General features: G+C 39.5%; 1 protein-coding gene across 7 annotated transcripts in view; it reads right to left on the bottom strand.

Annotated features, from left to right (window-relative positions):
- Positions 1-23,251, bottom strand: part of FEZ2 (fasciculation and elongation protein zeta 2) — a 48,211-nt gene that overhangs the window by 12,706 nt on the left and 12,254 nt on the right. For all 7 annotated transcript variants that reach the window (XR_004733673.3, XR_004733672.3, XR_004733671.3 and 4 more), the window contains 3 exons: positions 18,902-19,018; positions 16,844-16,985; positions 13,575-13,843 (listed from right to left, as the gene is read on the bottom strand). Coding sequence is in view for 4 of the 7 variants with exons in the window: in XM_035272826.3 (XP_035128717.2) it covers positions 13,575-13,843; positions 16,844-16,985; positions 18,902-19,018 (528 nt within the window). In the remaining 3 variants the exon portion in view is untranslated. The remainder of the gene's footprint in view (positions 1-13,574; positions 13,844-16,843; positions 16,986-18,901; positions 19,019-23,251) is intronic.

Below are 23,251 nucleotides of genomic sequence, written 5' to 3'. Positions count from 1 at the left end.
TCTCTACTAAAAATACAAAAAATGAGCTGGGCATGGTGGCGTGTGCCTGTAATCCCAGCTACTCGGGAGGCTGAGGCAGGAGAATTGCCTGAACCCAGGAGGCGGAGGTTGCGGTGAGCCGAGATCACACCATTGCGCTCCAGCCTGGGTAACAAGAGCGAAACTCCGTCTCCAAAACAAAACAAAACAAAAAACTGGATGCCTGCTTTCTTCCCGGAAGTCAAAGAAAAGCTCTCTGAGGAGGTGACACCTGAGCTGAAATATGACTTAGACATCCATCCCAGAGGAGCCACAAAGGACAATGGACAACAGAGATCTTTGCAAAGAACAAAACCAAAAGCCGTAACCTGGCCAACCTCAGAGTTCACGCCACAGCTAGCATGCAGAAGTCTTAAAATTGTCATTCAACAGGATGGAACGCAATGTCTATGGAGTATGTCCATTCTCTCCTCTTCTTAGTAAGATTTTATTGCAGAAACCCTGTCTTCTCTCCTCCATTGTGTGCCAGTGTGTTGCAATGGCTGGCTTAACTTTCAGACCATAGGTTTTGTCCAGAGCTGATGGAAAAGACAGACATCCCCCCATTTGCTGGGCTTGAAGCTAGAAGCAGTCACTGAGGACAACACTTACATACCTCGCTTTGGGGAAGGGGCATATGTGCTTTATCTATGCTTGCCCTAGTCAATAATCAACGACCTAATCCTAACTCCTTCCTTCTTCGGTGCCCCAACCATTCAACCTCATCAGTATCTCTGAAATTCAACTATTTATATTTCCATCCCTACTCTCACTTTCCGGGCTCAATCCTTATGTGAAATGGCTGCGACCACCTCCTAATCAACTTAACTCCAGTTGCCTCCTGCCAATTAGTTCCCCTTGAAACCACTGAAGAACTCTTCCAAAAAAGACAAACCCAAACATGTAACTACCCAGGCTAAAACCCATTTTTAGTTTTCTACAGCCTTTAAACAAAAACCAAGTGCCTCAGAATGTTGTACACTGCCATCTATTTTCCCGCTTCCACTCTCCAATTTCCGTAGCCTCTTCTTGAGTTTCTTGCTCCCTCACCTTCTAGCTTACACCATCATGAGCAGCCTGCACTTCCCCAGATGTCCCTAACTGTTACCTCCAAGTGTTTGCACACACCACCTTCTACCTGACCTCAGGGTGCAACTCAGCCTTCCCAGACCCCTAAACCTAGCTAGGAGCAATAGTAATATATGTACACCTTGACCACAGAACAGAGCCAGGCTCAGAAAACACTTAAAACATGGTAGTTGTTTCGAATACAGCAATTATCACACACTATACCTAGGTTTCTCAGCGTTAACACTACAGACATTTCTGGTCAGACCCTTCTTGTCACAGGGGTCAGTGCAGTGGGGCTGGATCTCTACTAGCGGGATCTCTACTCTAGTCTCTGTGCCCCAGGATGCCAGCAGTACCACTCCCATCCTTCCCCACCCCACCCAGTTGTGACAACAACAAAGGTTTCCAGACATTGACCGTGTCCCGTGGGGGGCAAAACTGGCTGGTTGAGAATCACTGCACTAAAGCTCATTGGATGGTTCATCATCTTGATCTGCACCCCATGGGAAATCTGAAACTGACTCTACATCCTTAACACCCATGCCAGGGACACAATTGTGGATCAATTAGTATTAGCCTAATAGTAGTATAGGAAAAGTAATCAAGATATTTTTAACAGGGAGGGCACAAGATCTAAAGAGAAACAATAAAGAAAAATCAAAATTCTGGTTGTTAATTTTTCATAATTCAACTCGGTTCTCAAAATCCTTAAGGACAGAGAAAATGTCAGATACTCCTTTCATATGCTTCAAAAAGCAAAAACCAGACTTCAGTATGTAAGAGGCATCTGACTGATACTCAGTGACTTAACCTGCAAAATGCTGCAGCAATTATTACCAATACCAGTAGGATACTTCCAGATTTTTGTATAAAACCAGGAATCACATCTAGGGCAAAAGTCTTATAATCAGAAAATTTTTGAAGAGTCAGCTTGGACAGAAAAGTGGTGAATTAGAAATCAGAGATCTGGGTTCTTTCCCAGCTTTGCCACTAATTGTGGTACGGGAGGATAGTCACTTAACTGCTAAGGCCTGTTTCCTCACCTGTAAAAAAGAGGATTAAATAATATTAACTTTAAACGTCTTCTTATTTGTAAATCTGATGAATCTAAGAATTCAGCCAAAAAGATCCAATATTTTTAAGAAAGCAAATTAAAAACACATACATATGCATAGACTCACACAAACGCACACACACACACTATAGAACTAAATGAGTGCTCCAGAATGGCAGAACGGCATAGCCAGATGATACACTCAGAGTCCAATGGCTTCATTTTCTAATGAGGAAATGATTACATTCTAAAGGGAGAGACCAGGTCTTATGCATCCCTCCCTCCCCGAAGCTTGCATAGTGCCTGGGCCATAGCAGGCATTTATAAGCATCTCGTAAGCTAAAGTTGTGACATTCCTAATACCAGATCCCAAAAGCCTTCGAGCCTGTGATCTTCCCACCATATCATGAGGTACCCTGACTTCTTGCAGGAGAGAAAGAAAAAAAAAAGCCAAAATAAGTTGAGTGTGAACAGAATAAAGATAACGTGACAGAACATGAAGTTATTTGTCAGAAGAGTGAACAACGGAGTTCTGGAAAAGTCCATGAATAATCTAGTCTAGGAAAGTAACACAAGAGTAATGAAATAATCTTGTTGGCATGGTTTATAAAACAATGGAGTGACTAAGAAATATCAAACCCCTAGGATAATCAAAAAGTAGCAAGCAGAAGGTTAGTGAACTAGAAGGATAAAGGGAAAGAGAGACCAGGGCAGTGAGACCAGGAAGAAATGGGAAACAAGCTGTGTAGAGCACACCGTGCATTCTGTTTTACAGCTGCCCTGTAAATTCCAAAAAATAATACACCCTTTGGAAGGCAAGATGAATTTTAAAAAGAAAAAACCTCAGAGGCAGATTAAATTTACTTTTTAGTAAAAGTCACCTCATTTAGAAACACTACATTTACAACCTTGAGAGCAGATGCGGTATTATTAGGTGCTTATGGTGCTTAACTGGGCCAGAGGGAAGACTTTCTCTATGCTTAAATTTTATAAGTAGGAGGACAGGAGAGGCAGAGACAGAAGGGCTAGGGGAGGAGGGAGACCGAGAGGGAGGGAGAGAAAGTATGGGGACGAAGGGAGGGAAGCATTTCTTTGTTAACATTTCTCAAGGTTAAAGTACCACAGACATATCTCAGGTTTATGAATGCTGAATGAAATGAAAGACACTAAAGATGTGTTACTATATAAATAATTTTTTAAAAAACAAGAAAAAAAAAGCTTTGTTACAATTTAATTTAAATAATTAAAGGTATGTCAGAAAACCCAATCCTCCCTCCATTTAATCTACCATTTCCAAGTCTGAAATAAAGAATCCAAATGTTCAAATTCAAAGTGAAGAGCTGTGGAGAATTCTGAGTGTAAAGGTATTTTGTAATTGATTCATCCATTTCCCACTACATATTTAGGAAGGAGTTAAAAGTGCTATAAAACGCCCCCTCTCGGAATGGAATTTTTGATAGGAGCCTATTTATGAGAAGGAAAATGATTAAGCATTACAGCATTTGCTTTATTGTTGCCCTCACTACTGACAAATGCCAAAGTAACGTGGCCAGGACGGAGGAAGACAGCATTCAATACACAGCTTCAACAACAAGAATATTCACAACTGCCTCATGGTTGTTTCCTTCCCTAGTGTAAGTATGTATTAAAAGTCTCAAAGTCAGCCCTTATCTGGAAACTTTTCTCATATGAAACCATGAGCAACAATGTGTAAATAGGATATCGATTTTTTTAAATTCACAAAAATCTGAAAGACAGAGAAATGGGCCCAAGATCCCCCAAGCCCATTTAAAAACATGCTTACAAAGCTCAGAAAAGGAAAATTCAATCCAAGGATCCTTCCACCCACCTCTATATAACTCCACATCTCATTCCAATGCATGCTGTTTCTGTGAGCTAAGGCCTCTGTTAAGTTTTTGTTTACTCATTTATGAAATGGAAATAATAACAATAATACCTTTATATGGTTGTTGTAAAAGTTACATGAAATAATCCATGCAAGTACCTAGTAAAGTGCTCAGCAAATACAAATACAAAAAAAAAAGTACTGGCTATAATTCCTTAAAACAAAAAGGCTAGACTAATATTTTAGATACAACTCCCAAAGAGAAATAAGCACACATTTCTACTTTTCTCCAGAACAGCAAAAATAGCATTTCAAGTTCTTCTAATATAAATAAAATTGTAGCTGAGAAATAATAAATCCTTGATTATAGTTCCTCGCTGAAAGAACTGAAAACCACATAAGGAAGAGACATGACTATCTATTATGAAATACAGAATCAGCCAAAAAACCCAAACAGAAAACAAGTTAACACTTAGATAATTCAGTCTTTCTGAACAATAAAAAGAAAAGAGCTAGAGAACACTATGCTACATAAAAGCAAAATGAATCAGACACAGTGATGTAGTCTGTTAGTTCTTCTTTGGCATCCTAAACATATCAGCTTATTCGACACACAGCATATTCACCAGTTCAACCAATTTCACAGAAAGCAAGATCCAAGACAGGGAAAAGCAAGACAAAGGGCCCAGGAAATTTACACTATTCCTGCAACCAAACTTTTTTCTCAGCCTCACCTGACACCGACTGGTACAGAGTTCTAACCGGCCAGGAAATCATTTAAAAATCTCAATATCAAAGCTCAATGTCAGAAAAAAGGTTGGAAAAAGCAATTATTCTTTTCATCTATTTCTTACTCTTATTTTAATCTACTCTTACTTCATTAATATTCTTTAAACGCAAGAGGTTCAAAAAAAGCAAAATTAAAACATAATTATTGTTCCTTATAAATCATGTCATTTTCAATAGCTTGAATATGATTTTCAAACATTAATTTATAAAACAGTAGTTTTAATTTTTAATAAGTTAAAATAATCAAAACATAAAACATGAGGAAACAATCAAGTATAAAAAATTTACAAAGTAAAAATATTCAGATAGTTTATATATATATATATATTTTCTTCTTTTTTCTTTTTTTTGAGACAGAGTCTCACTCTGTTGTCAGTCTGGGGTGCAGTGGTGCAATCTTGGTTCACTGCAACCTCCACCTCCTGGGTTCAGCGATTCTCCTGCCTCAGCCTCCCAAGTACCTGGGACTACAGGTGCATGCCACCATGCCCAGCTAATTTTTATATTTTTAGTAGAGACAGGGTTTCACCATGTTGGCTAGGATGGTCTCAATCTCTTGACCTTGTTATCTGTCTGCCTTGGCCTCCCAAAGTGCTGGGATTACAGATGTGAGCCATCCCACCCAGCCAACATATTATTTAAGATGTAAAAGTAATACCTTGTTTTAACACTTCAAATAATTTTAATGTGAATTACAAAGCAGTTATAAAAGCAAATTCTACCAAAAATTATTTTTCAAAAAAACAGATCTAAGTAACTTAGAAAATATACATTATACTAAAGCAGATAAATACTTAAATATCTTCAATATTAAACACCTATTATATGAGTTTATTTTTATGGCAGAAAAAATATAACACAAAGATCTTCAAACTTAGCATAAATAATTTAATTTTTATATTTGAAGATCTTCTTTAAATTGTATGTAATTTAATATTAATATGGACACTAAATTATTGCCAAACATTTTCAAAGCCACTAAAACTAGAATAATTGATCTTAGCAATTTTATAAATTCCTTCCTGAAACTTATAAATACTCTAAATACAACTGTGTTGCTTAAAAATGAGGATATGTTCTAAGAAATGAGTCAGGCAACTTTGTCACTGTATAAACCATCACAGAGTGTACTTACACAAACCTACATAATTGTATAGCCCACTATCTACCTAGCCTATGTGGTATAGTCTAGCCTATCGCTCCTAGGCTGCAAACCTATACAGCCTATTACTGTACTGAATCATGTAGACAACGGTAACACAATGGTAAGTATCTGTGTATCTAAATGCAGCTAAACATAGAAAAAGTACAGTAAAAATACAGCATTATATTCCTGACATTGTCATCTATCTATATGCAGTCCATGACTGACGGAAGATCATCGTGAAGCATGGTGTATACATGACTGTATACAATAAGAATACAATTTCCTGGAATATTACAGCTTTTATGTGAACTTGTTTATATTAACAATGATCTCTCCAAGACATAAAGAGGCCAAGAATGGACTCCTGATTTTTACTACATTAACTGCTGGGTCATGAAAGTTCACCATTACCAGCCCACCACCAAAAACCATTGCAGAAAACAAGACGATAAAAATCTATCAAAAACTGATGATGACATATAGTTCTCTAGGTAATACTGTCTTTCGTAAAGTTGTTCCATTATCTAAAGTGATTCATAATTCATAGGTTTGAATTATTAAAATAATAACCATTATACATTCAAGTTTCTCTCTACCCTACAATGACCTTCCATCATGCTAATAGTCATTTTTAGTTCACACTTTGCACTAAAGAAAATGCAGCAAGATATTATCAAATATCACCAACAAATTATCATTAAAATGTGTCCATATTAACATTCGAGAATGTATATCGGAGCTGGGTGCAGTTGCTCACACCTGTAATCCCAGCACTTTGGAAGGCAGAGGTAGGCAGATCGCTTGAGGCCAGGAGTTCAAGACTAGCCAGACCAACATGGTGAAACCCTGTCTCTACTAAAATACAAAATTAGCCAGGCACAGTAGCACATGCTTGTAATCCCAGTTACGCAGGAAGCTGAGGCAGGAGAATCACCTGAACCCAGGAGGTGGAGGCAGCAGTGGGCCAAGATGGCATCATTCCAGTCTGGGAAACAGAGCAAGACTCTGTCTCAAAAAATAGAAAAAAAAAAAAAAAAAAAGAATATATATCAGGTAGAATTTATTCTCTCAAGCACCACTGCTTAAAGGGAAAAAAGGCTGGACACAGTGGCTCACTCCTGTAATCCCAGCACTTTGGGAGGCCAAGGCGGGCAGATCACCTGAGATCGGGAGTTTGAGACGAGCCTGGCCAATATGTTAAAACCCCATCTCTACTAAAAAAAATAAAAAAATTAGCAGGGTGTGGTGGTCCATGCCTGTAATCCCAGCTACTCAGGAAGCTGAGGCAGGAGAATTGCTTGAACTAGAGAGGCAGAGGTTGCAGTGAGCCAAGATCACGCCACTGCACTCCAGCCTGGGGGGCTGAGTGAGACTCTGTCTCAAAAAAGAAAAAAAAAAAGATAAGGAGGAAAAAACTCAGTGCCTTTTTCACTTCTCCTCTAACCTTCTTTTAAAACCACATTTTATCACTATGTATAATACAGTAACCCCCAGGGACTGCCAACATTTTTTTGTTTGCTCCATATCTAGAGAACACTGGTCTACCTGCTAGCTCTCTTCACCTAGCTACCGGGATAGACACAAACGGCACCAGAGGTTTGCTGTTAGGTAAGAAGCTGCCCCACATAGCTTAGATATTGGCAGGTCAAAGTATCCCTCAACTCAACATAATCTCAAGATAAAACCAGGCAACCTTTTAAATACAAATTTTAGACATTAACAGTACTCTTTTTATCTCTGCAAACTCACTTAACTGGAGTTCATAACTTTTTTTTCTACTTTTTAATTTTACTAAGTCTAAATCAGAGATTGGCAAACTTTTTCTGTAAAAAGCCAGACGTTAATTATTTTAGGCTCTGTGGGCCACACAGTCTCTGTGGCAACCACTCAACTCTGTCCATGCAGCCAAAGTTGCTACAGATGATATACGAATGAATGAACACAGCTATGTTCCAGTAAAACTTTATTTATAAAACAGGGAAGGGCTGATTTAGCCGTAGGACAGAAGTCTGCCTTGACAATCCCTGGTCTAAGTCATCTGAGCAAATATGCCGTTAAAAAATTCCAAATTAAAAAGAAAGGGGCAAAAAGCCAGGTCCATGTTATTTTAAACAGAAGCCCCAAATAAAGGCTATCAGTCATATTATAACATGAGCTGAGTCACAAAATGGAGCAATGTATCTGCGAAAGAAAATATATACAAGAATATATATCATCTAAACCCTACCTCTCCCCTGTCCTTAAGCAATTCTCTCCCTAACCCCTAAAGCAAAAAATTAGGGTAATGTGATTCTTTTTAAGATTTTCTTTTCTCCACTACCATTAGTTACTGATTGCTAATATCCCAAAAGTTTTCAGTATCAACTTTTTCAGGGTTGACTGAGGCAGTCATGCATTTTTGATGGTGGTGAGTGTAACATACTAGAAATTCTCTCTTGAAAGTTAGATGTGATGATGGCAAAAACAAAAGTATCAATTCCTATCTTCTCAATAAGATTTAGCATAAGCAACCTTCCATGTGACATTCGATTCAAAGATGTATTACTAGATGCTCAGAGAGTAAGTATTCTATTTTCATACATATAAGTTTACTAAGTTATGATGCTAAGCAGGTAGGCCATAATACTCATGCAACTTCAGATAACACTAGATGAATAGCAACTACTAAATTACAATATAACCTGGTGTTGTTCAACCTATTCTTGTATTCATAAGAACTGCCACTGCAATTCAATGACCTGTGAATGTTTGATATAACAGAAGCCTGGCTCCCCCAGTAAAAATCCCCAATTGAACAATAGTAATTCAATACTACAAATCTAAGTCCTTTGGGATTCAATCTCCTTTACCCTGAAGCTTCAATTCAACAAACATGCATTAAGTGATGTGCAAAGAACAAGAAAGTAGGTGAGGTGCTGGGAAAGCAGTGTGAATGAGCCTTTCGGGAGCTTGCACTCTGTCAGAAGAGAGATTTAAGCCAATGATTACAACACAGTGTGGTACTTCAATATCAAAAGTATGTGTATCCTCACAAATAAATATGAAACCATCTCAAAATAGGCATATAAAAATAATAGGCAACTCATAAAAGAATACAAATGATCGACAGATCAAACCCACTGTTTGCCTATGTAATCAGTGTATATTAAAAAGTTCATAATATCCACTGTTGGTGGGAGGTGCAGGAAAATGGTCATTCTTACACTCTTACTGGGCTACATTTCTACAGAATAATTTGGAAAGTTGGTCATTTAAAGCCATTTAAATGTATATTCTTTGACTTGGAAATTCTACTGGTTTCAGTGAATGGATAAATTAGTTTCACTAACCAAAAGAAAAAAGAATATTATTCAATTTTAGAATGACAACTTTGGTTTAATAGTGTAAATTTCACACTCCTACAAGATATTCAAGTAGGCAGTTGGACATATGTAATAATCAGCATTTACTAATGGAGTTTGCTAATCTTACATACATTATCTCATTTAATCTCTCCAAGATTCAAAGCCATCTGTATACATTGGCAGGACCAAGATTCAAACACAGCTCTTAAGCCAAAGCTCTCAGTCAATATTCTGTTCATCGTTCATGGGTATGACACCCGGCAGAAAGGTCCAAGATAGAAACATACATTTTGCAAGTTTATCTTTCGTTTATTTCTTCATTCAGCAGACATATATTAGGTATCTAAGGTTGGATCTAAGGATACCAAGAAAGTAAAGTTAAATTTCTTATCCTTAGGGCAATAAAATAGGCATGAAAACAAAAAACTGCAATCTGATATGGCAGTGATCATAGAAATAATAAAGAGGAATAATACTAACCCCCAAAGAAAGAGAGAGAGAGTCAACTCTGCATCGGAGAAAGAGTCATCAAGGTTCTAAGAAAGGAAGACAATGCTTGGCCATGATTTTGAAGGATGAGTGAAAAAAAAAACTATCCCCCAAGTGGACAGGAGAAGCAGGTAAGGAATCTGATTTCAGAAAAAAAGCGTTGAATATACATCACTCACAGCAGCATGGTCGGTACAAAGAAATACATGTAGGTCACCACAGTGATAAACGGACAGTGCCCTCTAACCACTCTCTAACCCCCACCCTCTGCTCCTCCAGACGCTGCAGAAAAAAATAAAGGAAATATAAAGCCTTCCACTCTCTTGAATTGCATTTTCCAAAGAGGTCCACACCTCTAATCTCCCCTCCAAACTGAGAATTGGAAAGGGACTAGGCAGCTTCCCTTGCCAATGAGGAGAAGCAGTGATGTAATGACACTCTCCAAAACAGCTTCCCAAAAGCACTGCTATCCACTGCTTCACCCAGCCTTCGGTTTTCTTCATGGCCTTTATTTACTAAAATCCCATCATCTATTCATTCTTTTCCTTGTTTATTGCTTTTCTCCCTCATTAGATTATAAGCTCCAGGAAGGCATGAGATGGGCCTCGTCTATTCTATTCGCCACTATGTCTTTTTTCTTTTTGAGACAGGGTCAGGCTGCAGTGGAGTGATGTGACATGGCTTTCTGCAGCCTCACCCTCCCGGGCTCAAGCAAATCCCACCTCAGACTCCCAAGTAGTTGGGACTACAGGTGCAAGCCACCACAGCTGGCTAATTTTACAATTTTTATTTTGTAAAGACAAGGTCTCACTATATTTTACCCAATCTGGTCTCAAACTCCTGGGCTCAAGGGATCCTCCCACCTCAGCCTCTCAAAGTGCTGGAATGACCATCATGAGCCATCCTGCCCACTGAATCTTGAAGAACAACTGGCACAGGAGGCACTCCACAATTACTTACTGAATGAATGAATGTTGTTTCATCTTACTCAACGTAAAGCATTATGGTTATTTTACACCTAAAACTCAAATCAAAATAATATTTCACTTTTATAAGATAATATTTTCTGTAATATTTCATGTATTTTCATGATCTAATGAAATTTTCTAATGCTCTAAATAGCATCTCTATGCCCTCTATTGTTTTTTCACCGCAACAAGTATTTAATGTGACTCCAAAATCAACACCTACGAAGTTTAACTCTGCTCTCTACCCACCCTAATACTTCATTAGAGAATCTTTGGACCAAAGAGAACAAGGTAACCATTTTAGATAAAGGGGTATGCCAACTACAAATTGAAATACTGCTTCAGCGAAACATACATGAAGAAAAACAGAAGGAATCTATTCCATACTTAACGAAAAACTCCAAGTCCTGCTAATAAAACAAAAATAGGCAAAAATAGGAAAAAAAGTGACTGATGTTACTGGAAAAACAGATAACACATGACAACTCTAAGGAAGTCGGCATTTTTTAGAAATTACTATCACTAGCATACTCATAGAGACTAGGTCTTGCCAAACTGCATGTGACATAAAATGTTTGGTAAAAGCTCCTGGAATCTGTTTATCCAACTGGCCACTGCACTTTGGGTTTCTTTTGAGCAACCTACCACTATTTTCAGAATCACGCTTTCAGGCTACTTGTGTCACAGATAGGATGATCTTTCCCTGGCATTTTAGGCTTTTTTTATTTTTATTTTTTGAGACAGAGTCTCATTCTGTCACCCAGGTGCGATAGCTCACCGCAACCTCTGCCTCCCAAGTTCAAGCGATTCTCTTGCCTCAGCCTCCCAAGTAGCTGGGATTACAAGTGCACACCACCACATCCAGCTAATTTTTGTATTTTTTAGTAGAGATGGGGTTTCGCTATGTTGGCCAGGTTGGTCTTGAACTCCTGACCTCAGGTGATCTGCCCACCTTGGCCTCCCAAAGTGCTGGAATTACCATGCCCGGCTGCATTTTAGGCTTTAAAAGCATACAGGAAACTGGTACTGCAAGCTTAGCCATGCCATTACTGACCTGATTAAAATTTTTGATACAAATTGTAAATCAGGCAAGATGCAACTTCAAAAGTTCAACTACTATAAAAAATATTTACTGTTACTATGAATCTATTTCAACACCAATGAAGACTGAAGTAAGACCTAACTGTTGCCTTGCCAAATCCATTTCTCAATATAAATGCCATGTAAAATTACACAATGGATTTACTCTAACCCTTTTTACACGGGAGTTACAAAAAGAAGCCTTTAAACCCCTCTAGGGATAAATTTACTTTTCTCAGCCAAGTGTTAACAGCAATAAATGGAGGATTTACATGTAATCCCTAAAAGCAAATAGGCAGAAATTACCAACCATGCTGTGACTTTTTAACTAAGCATTTTATTTAATCCCACTTATATAACAGGGCAATTTAAAGGGTGCCAGTTTATAAACAGGAGATGCAAATGCAAAATAGTGTCCCTCCTATTTTAAAGCTAATTTTCTAGGATTGTATATTCAAACAAATGTGGGTTGTTGTTTTTTTTTCAGAGTACTCACTAGGAATGACTAAATAAACACCTATTCAGTCAACACTGCCATTTCTTAAAAATAATAGGTATCTGAGAACTTTTTTCAAAGTCAATGTATAAGTGATGTCCTTTCTAAATAGATACCAATGAACATTACACTAAAAAAACGGATGTTTTCATAGGCAAATAACAGCATAATAAATGAGCTACATGGTAAGACTCTCTTTGTTGTTAACTGCTGACTGGTGGCCCACCATCCTAGAACTGTATTTCTAGAATTCCATCAGCATCTAGTTAATAAGATCTATTTCTCTGGTAAGCATCCTTTAGAAAAATGAATCAGACTTTATTAAAGACAGAATTGATATGATTACAAGCCACAATAGCTAGTTTATGATTTGTAAGACTATGTTATTGATAGCACAAATTAAAAGAGATATTCCATTTAGAAAAAGAGATCCCTTTACCCAAACATTATACTCTAAAAATAAAACCAACAATTCTTCACACACAAACAAAATCAAGGTGGGAATATACAAGGCTTCAATTGATCACAGAAAAATGACATAGCCAGAAGATCAATAAGGAAATGCATTTCATAGAATTAACAGTTAATGTTTATAATGAAGTTCGATCAAGTGGTTAAAGTCTATAGGACCACTTAAAAATTTAAAAAGCAGAAAACAAAAAAAATCTCATCACAGGGTCAAACAAGTTTCAGATGTTCTAAACTTGTTTTCATTAGTCAGTAATATTCTAGTCTCCCAAATACTAGGCCAAATGGCTGATGTCACTTACCTTCTCGTATTCCAACCTCGCTGAAAAATCAGAAGGAATCTGCTTACAAATCAATCTGCGCCTTGAGCAGAGTTCTGCTACCTCTAAATAAAACCCTTTTAATTTCTTATCTCACAACTCATAAGAGTTCAGCAAAAATAAGAAAAAAAACTACTAGCCAAATATAAATAACCACTATTCACATTCTGATGTAGTAAAAACGGTCACTTGTTAAAGCTTCTTTTCTTCAAGACATTCTCCTTTTTTACCCCTCTTCCTCCCATGTATTTCCCTCCTAAATATTTCAGTATTATTCAGATAATCAGTTCACCCTAGTCAAGAAAACGACCTTCCGAGGAAGCTGAGCACAATGGTATTCTGGAATAAAATCCCACTGGGCTCTGATTAGAAGTGCAACACTCCTGCCTATGTACAACCTGTCACATCTGCCACCAGCCTGGAGGCCTGGACTACCATAGAACCTGCTTCCAGTGTTCGAGGCCTCCTGCAAAACATCACTTACTGTGCCAGGCATATGACTTCTCTCATTCTTCCCATTTTGAGAGCTGCCATTTTTTAGTTTCTTTTTCTTTTTTGCTGTTTCTTTGTGCTCTTTCTGTTTGTTTTGTACTTCAATAAGAACAGAAATAAAGCTGTTTTTCACTTCCTTTTCAAACTCCAGTTCATCTCGTAAGGCCAACTGCTGCACCAGCTCCTCCGAGTACTCCTTAATGGCAGTCTCAATCTCTTCCAGGAGTTCATTTAACTCGGACACTGAGAGCCTTTTTATTCCTAGGACCAAAAACAAAATACAGCAGATATTAAGACAAAAACATTTCAAGGATGCAAAACAGAGTAGTCACTAGCAATGACTAAATAAATACCTATGAAATAAATGTCAAAGAAAAAAATTCATATTCCAAGCAATTAAATTGACTATCTGTGATCTTCTCAGAATTCTAAATTTCTGGAGGGCAGGTCTGAGTAGAGGTAAGTGGGCAGGTGAGTCACTTCTCAGCTTGCTGGGAGGAAAGTCTTAACAAAAGTTTTTACTTGTGCAAATCAATCATTCCTGGAACAGTACTTGAGTCAAGACTGTGAAAGCTTGTACACGGAAAAGAACAAACACAAAAGCAGAGGGAAAGTACAGAAACCACCTGCTGAGCAGAAACTGCAAGCCATTCGGCAGGGTTCTGGGATACCTCTGAAAAGGAAAGAAGTTCATCTGAAAGAATTAAACTAAATACATATTTAATTACATAAGCCCCGATCTGTGAATTGTGTAGAAAATTGGTGATATGGCTTGCATCTGTGTCCCCACTCAAATCTCATGTTGAAATTGTAATCGTCAATATTGGAAGTGGGGGTGGGAGGTGATTGGATCATGAGGGCAATTTATTTATTTATTTTTTTTTTTGAGGTGGAGTCTCACTCTGTCACCCAGGCTGGAGTGCAATGGCGCAATCTAAGCTCACTGCAACCTCCGCCTCCCAGGTTCAAGAGATTTTCCTGCCTCAACCTCCCCAGTAGCTGGGACTACAAGTGCATACCACCACACCCAGCTAATTTTTGTATTTTTAGTAGAGAGAGGGTTTTGCCATGTTGGCCTAGATGGTCTCGATCTCCTGACCTCATAATCCACCTGCCTCGGCCTCCCAAAGTGCTGGCTTACAGGCGTGAGCCACCACGCCCAGTCATGAGGGCAATTTCTAATGGTTTAGTACCATCCCCCCGGTGCTGTTCTCATGATACCTGGTTACTTAAACGTATGTGGCACCTCCCCCGCCCCCTTCCTCCTGCTCCAGCCATGAGAAGACGCCTGCTCCAGCTTTGCCTCCCACCCTGAGTAAAAGCTCCCTGAGGCCTCTCCAGAAGCAGATGCTGCCAGACTTCCTGTACACCCTGCAGAACAGTTAGCAAATTAAACTTCCTTGTATAAATTACACAGTTTCAGCCATTTCTTTCTAGCAGTGCAAGAATGGACTAATACAACTGGGAAGGCAAAAGGGAACAATATTCCCCGAAACCCCTTCCAGGCTTCTGTCAGCACTTCTCCTGTGAGACAGGACACTGTTAAAAGTCCCAGCCCACAGGACCACAGAATGTGGACATGGGGTCTTTAAAGAGGTAAATTAAGGTTAAATGAAGACATCAGGATGCGCCCTAACCCAGTATGACTGGTATTCTCATAAAATGGGGTGATCAGGACACAGAAGAAAGATCCACGTGAAGACATACAGAGAAGGCAGCCATCTATCTGCATGTCAAGGAGAGAGGCCTCTGAAAAAAACCAAACCTGCCAACACCTTGATCTCAGACTCTGGCCTCCAGAACTGTGAGAATATAAACTCCTGTTGTTTGCCACCCAGTCTGTGGTACTTTGTTCTGGCAGCACTAGCAAACCAATACAGATTTTACTATCTGTATCAGGTAGCAGGAGTGTATTTGGGAGTCAGGATCCCAGCACCGTTTAGCTCGTATCTATAGCAGTGTGGTCAAATCAGACCATCTGAAAGAATTTGGTCTGTCTGATTGTCCATATGTTGAAGCAATAAAATCCAAAGGTCTATACTAAGCTTCAGACTGTGCATGCCATAAAGATAAAACTAGGTGACAACACAGGTTGAGCAGACACAGATCTCATCATTGCCTATTCAAGGAGGGGACCAGTCATATGGCAGTGATTAGATGTCTACCTTCGAACTAGCCTCAGGCTTTTCACAGGCTGGTGTTATTCAGAAATCAACTGTAGAGTTTCTAGAGTTCATTTTTCTCATATACGTCAAACAGATCCATGGTTCCCAAAAATCTTCATAGTAACACACAAGACTATTTGTATAGACAGGAATTATGTTTGACAAAGAATTACTGAATATTGATTCTACACTTCAAATATGATGAGGTTTGTTAGAGATTCAATTGTGTCCTCTGCAAAATTCATGTGTTCTAACCCCTAGTACCTCAGAATGTTACAGTATTTGGATATGGTCTTTAAAGAGGTAATCATGTTAAAATAAGGTCATTAGGATAGAATTCAATATGATTGCTGTCCTTATAAGAGGAAATTTGGGGCCAGGCGCAGTGGCTCACGCCTGTAATCCCAGCACTTTGGGAGGCAGAGGTGGGCAGATCATGAGGTCAGGAGTTCGAGACCAACCTGGCCAACATGGCAAACCCCCGTCTCTACTAAAAATACAAAAATTAGGCCGGGCGCGGTGGCTCAAGCCTGTAATCCCAGCACTTTGGGAGGCCGAGACGGGTGGATCACGAGGTCAACAGATCGAGACCATCCTGGTCAACATGGTGAAACCCCGTCTTTACTAAAAATACAAAAAATTAGCTGGGCATGGTGGCGCATGCCTGTAATCCCAGCTACTCAGGAGGCTGAGGCAGGAGAATTGGCTGAACCCAGGAGGCGGAGGTTGCAGTGAGCCGAGATCGCACCATTGCACTCCAGCCTGGATAACAAGAGCGAAACTCAGTCTCAAAAAAAAAAAAAAAAAAAAATTAGCTGGGCGTGGTGGCAGGCGCCTGTAATCCTAGCTACTCAAGAGGCTGAGGCAGAAGAATCGCTTGAACCCAGGGGCAGAGGTTGCATTGAGCCGAGATCACGCCACTTCACTCCATCCTGAGCAAAAGAGCAAAACTCCATCTCAAAAAAGGAAAAGAGAAAATTTAGGCATAGACACAAAGAGAAGGAGGCTGAAATTAAAGCTTTCTGGAGAAGATCACACTATATATTTGATACAGATGAAAAGCACACAAATCATTGATTTAAGCAAACTCCCTTACTCTCTTCATAACTGCTGGTACTAGACCTCTTAAGAGTTTGAATTTCCTGGGAAAGCATTGAAAGCCGATCTGACTGTGTAGGGGTTTCATCATCTTCTGGGTCCGGTGATTCCTGCATCATTTCTTCAATTTCTTCAATAACCTTTGAAAACATGCATACAACTGTTAATCAAATATACAAAAGGAAAATGATCTATCTGGAACATGGCGTTCACCTAGGGCACCCAGAGTAGAAATGCACTAAATTCTCCATTAACCAGTGGTTTCCAGGTATGGGTGTTCTAAATAATCACAATTTTGATTGTAGGAGCAAACATGGTTTATCAAGAAAAAAATTACAATATACTAAACACAGACCTAAACAGAATTTGATTTACTATGTCCACTGTGATTCAGTAGGCCCTCCCAGGTCTTGCACAGTCTAAGAAATGGTGCCACAAACACATGATAATTTACTTCAGACATGCCAGAACCAGATCATAAAGTAATCGTTAGAAGAAAGCGAGTAACAGAAAATTTACCACAGACATGCAAGTCCTCAAAGTAAAGGTATTTCATCAAAAATTCTAACACAAAATTTAGAAAATACGATAGCACAAAAACTATATGTAAACAAGAAATTACCTTTACGACAGCAAAATATTCTTTTAACAGGAGGAAAAGAATAGTATATATTGATTCATTGAAAAATAAGGGGATTTTTAAAATTACTTAAAAAGTAAAAGTCCAGAGAAAAATGCTACGAAAGCAGAAAAACTTCAGAAATACATTTGCCTTTAAACAATGATCTACTGTCTAATGCAGGGCTGCTCAAATCTTACGACAGTATCTTGCCTGTTCCAGATTCTACAAGTTGAGAAGTATATAAAACTCAGCAAAAATGTAAAGGAAAGCCAGGAAAATTACTCAATGGTTAGAAAAGAAGGACATAAAGTTAAAAAAAAAAAAAATTAAATACAATTAAATGAAGGAACAAAACATCCTGAGCCTATTTACCATGCTTTATGAAGTAACAAGCTTAACAGGTGACATTTCCACCAAGGAAAAACAAAGGTAAATCTGAAGGAGACGGGATTATGTTAATTATAAGAAGAGTCTCCAAAACAGGCAATATTAAATGATACAATGAGCCACTCAAGGCTCCTACAGAATCTGTTATTCTAACTCTTAAAACCAGGGAGACTTTAAGGAATTAGGCAGGTCAATGAGAGGACAATGAATGCTCAAGGTCATGTCTATCCTGAGACTACCCTCTACCTCAAAACAGCCCTCCAACCTACCATTACCTTGCTTCTTTAAGCACTGCATTCTTTCCAGGCCTAGAACAATTCAACCACAAATATGACTAAGGAGCATCGAAATAACACAATTTTAACGTAAATTTTTAATGTCCTCCTCCCAAGCTTGCCATAATATATCTCCTTACTGACCTCGTCTTTCCAGCCTAAAAATAGGGTATGGTAGAATTCACAGTCCAAGTAGCCATGGAACATTTTATTTCAGGAAGAAGTTCTGGCATCACATTTCAACAATGCAACAGGGGTGGGAAGAGCATTCAGAAAATGAGAAAGCTGATTCGACTGGTTTTAAGTGAATACAGGGTTGACCTTATTGGAGCATTCCACAGGAATAATGCTCACTTCTTTCTGGGGCACACAATATGTACTTTAACACATGCTAATGCTTTTTACCCAGGGTTTTAAAGACACTAAATAATTTCTACACAGATACTTCACAGTTTTTCCATACTTGCGTAAATCTAAAGAAATAAGGAAATTCACAATATTTTTCTGGTTTGGGGTTAAGCAATAACCCTTCCTTGGTAACTTGCTATACACTTCAACAATGTCTATGCTGGAAATCTTCCCAACTAACATAATCCCTTCTGCTTCAGATGCCATCACTTTCCTCTGTGGAAGAGTTAACTATTAAGCCTGTATAACCAGAAAAAATAGGAAAGATAAGTAAACCAACAGCCATTATTTAGTGTCATAATAAGAAGCTGTTTTTCAGCTCTGCAGTCTCCTTCCCTTGCGCCTATGAGTATCTCCTCTGTACCTGGTCTGCCGTGAAGAGGGGTTCATCATTCACACAGGAGACAATGATTGAATGCATATCCAGCTGCTCTCTCAGCTCCTCATCATCTGATGCATCAAAGAGCAAACTGTCACTTACCTAAAAACGAAAATGCCCACCATTAAACACAGGACATCCTGATCAAAACCAAGTTAACAGCTCTGAGTAAAGGAGGCTGCAGAGAAAAGCATCTACTGAGAACTTCCCTCGAGAGGGAGAAATTATTACAGTCACTCTGTACCAAGCAGTGAGTACATGTTCATCTGGAACAGAAATGAGAAGAATGTATAATAAATATGAAATTGCTGAGATGCTGCATACATCCCCTATTGCCTGAGATAGATACAAACTCAGCTATTTTTTTCCAAGGAGAAGACTGCTATAAAAGCTGACAGATATGCAGAAAAAAATAGGGTATTCATTAGCAAGTCATAGAGAATAACTGTGAGTAGAAGGAAGAATAGGAGCAAGTTTGGCAACAAACAATAAGATTGGTAGAAGTTAACATTGTAAAGAAAACATAAAAGTTACTTGCAAACTAACTGCTAATATATATATATATTTTTTTTTGAGACAGAGTCTCGCCCTGTTCCCCAGGCTAGAGTGCAGTGGCGCTATCTCAGCTCACTGCAACCTCCATCTTCCAGGTTCAAGTAATTTTCCTGCCTCAGCCTCTCATGTAGCTGGGATTACAGGCGGCTGCCACCATGTCTAGCTAATTTTTTTGTATTTTTAGTAGAAACGAGGTTTCACAATGTTGGTCAGGTTGGTCTAGAACTCTTGACCTCAGATGATCCACTTGGCCTCTCAAAGTGCTGGGATTACAGGCGTGAGCCACTGTGCCCAGCCCACACATTTCTTCTTAACAAAAAAATAATAACCCTAGGTTCCAAGAACCTCTTTAAACCTAACTGAGCTGGCAGTTCACCTCTCACCTCACCACCATCTTCCACCCTGCTCTGTGCTCCAGGAGGATCACCTTTATGGAGGACATCAAAGGATGTTCTTGATGTCTGGCTTCCAGATGGGTTAAACCCCACTGGCAGACACTGGGAGACTGGAGGGTGGGATGGCGAGGGCTGCGCATGTATTCTCCTGTCTTCCTCCCTGTCAGACTGTTTCTAGTTGACTATGGCTCTTCACCAAAAGCCACCGCTCTGGTTAGCAGACCTCTCCCACACAGCCAATCTCAACAGTTTCTGGTAATCTCTCCCTGTCCTTACCTCTTCATGCCCAGGACTGCTAAAGTACCAGTTTCTGTTGCCAGCCCTAGGGGATTACACCACGCCTAGTTAGCTTCCCTTAACCCTGCCCATACCAATATAAACAGCCCCCTTAATAATGACTTAGAGTTTAGCACCAGTACTGACTGTAAAAACCTTGCCTGAAAAAACTCAGCAGATTGAAATGAACAAGTGAACCTCCGTCTATCATCTACCTATCTGTCATGACATGACATTCCGGTGTTGAATGGAACTGAAATTAGAACTCTATTCCCCAGGCCAGCTAAGGTGGCTCATGCCTATAATCCCAGCACTTCAGGAGTCCAAGGTGGGCAGATCAAGATGTCAGGAATTTGAGACCAGCCTGGCCAACATAGTGAAACCCTGTCTCTATTAAAAATAAAAATAAATAGCTTGGCGTGGTGGCAGGTGCCTGCAATCCCAGCTACTTGGGAGGCTGAGGCAGGAGAATCACTTGAACCCAGGAGGCAGAGGTTGCAGTGAGCCCAGATCACGCCACTGCACGCCAGCTAGGGCAATGGTGTGAGACTCCGTCTCAAAAAAAAAAACAAAAAAAAAGAACTCTATTCCTCAGCACACACTGAGTTTCCTAAGAATAAACATACAACAAGGATTATGTAAGAAGCCCCCATGCCATTCTATTACATAGCATATAACTAAAATGATAAAATTTTGCCTGGCAAAATAATTTCATTTACTCATGCAGAGGATATATATCTGAAGCTGAGGACAAATACAGTGGAACTAGGTCCCTACTGCTTCCCTAGTTCTGTATAACATGAGTATCTGGAGTTTGCAGGTGAACACAGACCACAGAGTAAGAAACCTGCAGGTGAGAAGAGCCGAGGAAAGAAACACTGGCGTGTCGACTTTCCAACATTAGGCAGGTAGAAGGCCCATCGGCACTGCAGGGTCCACCCACACTCCTAAAGCACAACTCCAGGCTGCTGCATGGTGAAGACATCCTTCTTATTTTATTTCTTACTGCACCATCAGCCTAGCAAAGGCCTGGCCATGGCCTTCAACACAGCATCATGAACTCAGAACACTGTGGAAAAAAGAAGAATCTAAAAGCTTCCAGGAAGGAAAAAAAAGAGCACATCATATTAACAGGATCAGGAATCAAAGTGTCATGTGAATTCTCAACAGCAACAATAGATGCTACAAAATAATCAATGCAATTTCCAGGTTGGGAGAAATTCCATCCTAGAATCTTATATCCAGCTAAAACACAAGTAGGCAGGGGCTTAGGAAAAAGACAGTTTCAGACATACAAGTTCTCAAAAAATTTACTCTCATGTGCCCTTTCTCAAAAAGCTACCAGGAGGAAAATGAAAAAGAAAAAAAGACATGTGGTCTAATATCAAGTGACAGGCAAAGAGAATTCTCATCATGATCGTAAAGTGAAAATCCCAGGATGATGACTGTAAAGCTAAACTAGAGAGCAACCGTTCAGATTAGAACTGTTCCCGCACTTTGGGAGGCCAAGGCGGGTGGATCACGAGGTCAACAGATCGAGACCATCCTGGTCAACATGGTGAAACCCCGTCTCTACTAAAAATACAAAAAATGAGCTGGGCATGGTGGCGCGTGCCTGTAATCCCAGGTACTCGGGAGGCTGAGGCAGGAGAATTGCCTGAACCCAGGAGGCAGAGGTTGCGGTGAGCCGAGATTGCGCCATTGCACTCCAGCCTGGGTAACAAGAGCGAAACTCCGTCTCAAAAAAAAAAAAAGAATTGTTACCGCAGAGAGCATGGAGAAGAGAGAGAGGAGGGTGGGGAGGGGAGCAGGAGGACTAGATAGATTACCTAGTGCAGTCCATTTGCTAAATGAGTTCTATGGCTCTACTGAGGCTGAATTGGTCAGCTAATTATAAACTAAATAAATCACAAAAAGGCAGTTATTATCCTAAGAAAAAACCTAAGTAGAAAAAAATTAAACATAGTATATCAAAATGGGTCAACTGTGCACATTTAAATAGTAAATATAAATGATGAAGATTAAATCAACCCCAGATGTTGATGTCATATACAGGGAAGATGGGGGAAGGAAAGTTTTGGGGAGCGTCTGGTGTCAGGGGTTGGCAAAGGGCAGTTAGAGAGCTAAACCTTCACTCTCTGGGAGGAAAGTAAATAAATAAAGTCTAAAATTGAGAAAATAATATCAAGTAAAACGGCATGAGCATGTTATCTGCTAGAAGAAATAGCTGATATAATTTAAAGTGGCCAGTTACCTCTGGTAAGGAGAAATCAAGGATGAGGTAAGTGGAGCAGAGACTGCCATTTCATTTAAGTCCTATAGCTCTAATTTACTTTTTAAACTATGATATCTGTCCCTTTAATAATTTAATTTTTAAAAGAAGAAAGATCAAGAAACTAGGCTCTCGATGAGAGGGATGTATGATTTCAAAATCATAGAACATGAAAAAGTGGCACAATGTGATTTCAAGGGCATGTCAATGGCACAGAGTAGACCTGCCGATTAGCTTCATCCATCCTTCCACTTTAAACACTCCAAACCCCCTTCCCAGTCACTCTTCCTGTGTTGCAGCTTGAAGACAATAGTTCTGTTTTATTTTTCCCCTTCTGGCTTATAAATACTAGAAGTTTTAATTTTAAAATTAATCCAGGCTGGCACAGTGGCTCATGCCTGTAATCCCAGCACTTTGGGAGGCTTAGGCGGGTAGATTCTTTGAGCTCAGGAGTTTGAGACCAGCCTCAGCAACATGGTGAAAAAATTACACCTCTACAAAAAATACAAAAAATTAGCCAGGAGTGATGGTGTACATCTGTAGTCCCAGCTATTTGGGAGGTTGAGGTAGGAGAACTGCTTGAGCCCAGGAAGCAGAAGTTGCAGTGAGCCGAGATGGCGCCACCACACAACAGCCTGGGCAACAGAGCCAGACCATGTCTCAAAAAAAAAAGGAAACAATTACTCCTAAGGAAGCCTAGGTTGTCACGGCTCACACCTGTAATACCAACACTTTGGGAGGACAAGATGGAAGAATCTCTTGAGGTCAGGAAATCAAGAACAGCCTGGGCAACACAGTAAGACCTTGTCTCTACGAAAATATTTTTTCTTAAAATTA

This window comes from Callithrix jacchus, chromosome 14, assembly GCF_049354715.1.
Source record: "Callithrix jacchus isolate 240 chromosome 14, calJac240_pri, whole genome shotgun sequence".
Taxonomy (NCBI): domain Eukaryota; kingdom Metazoa; phylum Chordata; class Mammalia; order Primates; family Cebidae; genus Callithrix; species Callithrix jacchus.
This window is presented reverse-complemented; position numbering and strand designations above follow the sequence as displayed.